The 3,390-nt window shown below is 60.3% G+C and overlaps 1 protein-coding gene across 1 annotated transcript; it reads right to left on the bottom strand.

Moving 5' to 3' along the window:
• Window positions 1-1,271: 1,271 nt before the first annotated feature.
• Window positions 1,272-3,188, bottom strand: NKX2-8 (NK2 homeobox 8). The gene is made up of 2 exons (XM_019644678.1): window positions 2,771-3,188; window positions 1,272-2,102 (listed from the first exon to the last, which is right to left on the bottom strand). Exons 1-2 carry the CDS (start codon window positions 2,925-2,927, stop codon window positions 1,546-1,548), a joined length of 714 nt encoding a protein of 237 aa, XP_019500223.1. The 5' UTR covers window positions 2,928-3,188; the 3' UTR covers window positions 1,272-1,545.
• Between the last annotated feature and the right edge of the window lie 202 nt (window positions 3,189-3,390).

Raw genomic sequence — 3,390 nt, 5'->3', positions numbered from 1 at the left:
ACAAGGTTTAAAAAGATACCATTGTCCTCCCTAACACCCACTACATTGTCACCAGGGACTGATTAAACAGAGCCCTGAATCGAAACAGTGCGGATTTTGTCTAGGTCCTTTTCAGGCCTGACAATGCCCTTTCAGTTCCCAAGACAAAAGGAGGTTTAAGGATCGAGATTCTTCTAAGATAACCGCATCCATATGGAAGGCAAGGTGGCCAGCAGCTGAGACCCAAACACCCCACTCCCTTCCCCCTCTACCCTCTCTGTCTCCCATCCCCCCAAATCGCAGGTGATAACACCCAGCCTCTGACATCCTTCCTTCTCCTCCTCCTGGAACAAGAAAGCTGGGTCCCCGAACAGGCCCAATGCCTTCTCTTCATAGATCTCACCCAGCCCTTGTTCCCATCTCTGAATCTGATGCCCGAAATTGCTCTCCTCACGCTCATCTCCACTGCGTAGGAGGCCCTGCGGGTCTGGATACCCAGGGGGAAGAGCGTTTACCAAGAGGTGGAACACGACACCACCCCCCAGCCGTGTGCACTGGGACCGCGCATGAAATGAGACCCACGAGCATAGCCCACACCTATGTTGGGCCACTGGGGCTCTCCAAATAGGTCTTCCTTCAGCTGGCAGCCCTAAGGTGGGTCACTCCCCAACAACCACCCTTTGGTTTCTTCACCACGCCACCCCAGCCAGGTGTGGCGCCAAGAGGCAGGAAATTAACAGCTGCCAGGTGAGGCACTTGAAGACTTAACTGAGGGCTACAAATTTTGCTGCTCTTTGGGTCCCTGAGCCCTCGGCGGCTGCTCTCCGGGAACCCACGCACGCCTTGCAGCCAAGCCCGGGCTGCTCCGGTGGCAGTACGCTCGGCTCCCACCTGGCTAGCACGTCTCTCGAGAATCCTTACAGAGAAGCTCATGCCCTGTCGTGGCCGTGACCATGGCCGACTGGGTTGACTTTTGGTGTTTGAAACGCTAGCAGCTTCAGTAGCCCAGAGGGACCTCCGCTCCCCTTCGGAGCCAGAGCCACCTTCTGCTAACAGGGACCCCAGGGTTGCTTCTGCTTCCTCCCTCTCTACCCCACCCTCCATCCTCCTAAAGCCGTGTAGGACCTTCGACCCAGTTCCGGGTGGGCCATAACAGCTGGTCATGGAAAAGCACAGCTCCCACCTACGTTCCCAGCAGGCGCACAAGGGGACCCAACCCTACTACACATTTTATATTCTCGCACCACAAAGAGGAAAAATATTCTATTTCTTTTAAAATAAGTGGTTTCCTATACAAATAGCTATTTAAAAATATACAAATAAGGTTCAAGCAATAAAATCTAGCTCTGGGGCTGGCGGTCGAGGGAAGAGGAGAGGGGGATCTTGGCGAAAGTTCCCTGCGCAATGGCTGCTGAGAGCCTGGCAGGGGACCCCGGAGCCAAAGGACATTGGGCCCGCAGGGAGATGGAGCCCAGGGAGCACTCTGGTCTGATCCCAGCCCTGCTCCAGCCGCAGGGCGCACTACAAAGTGCGGGGTAGCCCCAGTGCCGGCGCCCCGCAGCTACCTCACCAGTTCCAAGAGACCAGGGCGGGGGGCGCTAAGTGCTGGTAGGCGGGGAAGAGACCCAGCGCCGAGCTGGGCCCGAAGGCAGCGTAGCCCGGCACAGGGCAGGCGGCGGCTGGGGGTACGCAACTTTTGTCCTGGGAGGCAGCCGTGCCCACTTCGCCGCTGCCGCCGCACGGCTGCCCATTGCGCACCAGCACCGGCACCACCACCCGGCGCAGCAGGCCAGGCGCAGCGCGCAGCTCGGCGGTGATTGCCAAGTCGCGCGACTCCGCAGCCTCCGGCGCGCGCGCGCGCTTCAGCTTGTAGCGGTGGTTCTGGAACCAGATTTTGACCTGTGTGGGCGTGAGACGCAGCAGGCGCGCCAGCTGCTCGCGCTCGGGCGCCGACAGGTAGCGCTGCTGCCGGAAGCGCCGCTCCAACTCCAGAGTCTGCGCCTTGGAGAACAGCACCCGCCGCTTCTTCCTCTTCTCGGCGTCCGAACCCGGAGATGCAGGCTGAGCAGGCGGCCGATGCGACGAGTCAGGCGGGCTGGTCTCTGGACTGCTCTCGTCCGAGGCTAGGGACGGCAAAGGAGACACGCCCAGGTGAGACACCGGCCCCTCTGCGCGCCGGCTGCTCCTCGCGCGCGGGCGCCGAGCCACCGGCGGGAGGGCGCCCCACTAGCCCGCGGCTTTGGGGATGAGGCCATTTCTTTCTCTGGGCCTACATCTGGACACCCACCTCTCCGAATTCAGTGACCACAACCCGAGACCGCGCTCCCAAAGAAACCCACCCCGGAGCCCTCTTAAGACAAGTCCGCAGTGGCCGCTATGCTGGCAGGCGAATTTACGGCAAGCTGGTTTACCAACAAGGGACACCTCCATGTCGACTGCACTACAGGTTGCCAAGGTTTCCAAAGCCCTAAATCCAGGACAGCTAAATTCACCAATGCTGCCCAATCCCACACAGAGGCCTGGAGAACATGGCCTTGTTTTCAGGCATTTAAGGGCCGTGTCTTAAATATTTAAACATCCTGACCCCTAGAAACAAAAACCCACGTCCCTGGCGTTAGTGCCAGGCGCTGGGATCTGCTCTAAGGATGTGTCGACTGGGGGACGCATGACATAGAGGTTTGAGGAGGACAGAGCCTTTGGTTTCAGCATTGAGGAAATCCAGCCCCGCAAGGGCCCGGTGCTTGGTTCTGCGCGCCCCCTCCACCCTCGCCTCCATCCTCCGCTCACTCACACGCGTAGTGACCGCGCTCGGATTCCAGCCAGGTGGCGCAGGGGCCTGGCCCGGGGGCTTGGAGCTCCGGCTCCCGCCTCCGCAGGTGCTGCGCGTCCTGCTCGGGTAAATCCAGAAGACTTCGCACGGTGAAGCTGAGGCGTCCAGAGGTGGCCATGGCCGAGGGGAAGGAGGCGGGGGCAGGGCAGGCTGGGAACCGAGGGGTGGACGGGGACGCCTCTCCTACTGGTGGGCGTGCGAGGCGCACGCCATGCTCTGGCTGCCGAGATATTAGCGCGCTTACAGCGGAATCCCAGTCTATATAAATAGCTCTTCCCACCCGGGATGCTCTAAAAGCCGCAGTCTGGGTCTCCAGGGTGTTAAGTACCTGAATAAGTGTGGACCAAAGCCCGGGCGAGCCCGGAAGGTGCCACCTCCGCCCCCCCTCTGCGCCCCGTTACCTCCCAGAGGCAGCAGGAAGCAGCCCTCGACATTAGCAATTCTGTCTGATTAGCCCAAAGTGGGGACAGATAATGGGGATTGTTACCAATGAATAACATCTTGGGTGGCGAGCGGTGGCCACCNCCCTCCCGTCCAGCCCCAGCTTCCTCCTCCTGGGCTGACGCGGGGCCTGGCTCTGC

Source organism: Hipposideros armiger, unplaced genomic scaffold (genome assembly GCF_001890085.2).
Source record: "Hipposideros armiger isolate ML-2016 unplaced genomic scaffold, ASM189008v1 scaffold_90, whole genome shotgun sequence".
In the NCBI taxonomy this organism is placed as follows: Eukaryota; Metazoa; Chordata; class Mammalia; order Chiroptera; family Hipposideridae; genus Hipposideros; species Hipposideros armiger.
The sequence above is the reverse complement of the archived record's forward strand: the minus strand, read 5'-3'. Positions and strand labels throughout refer to the sequence as shown.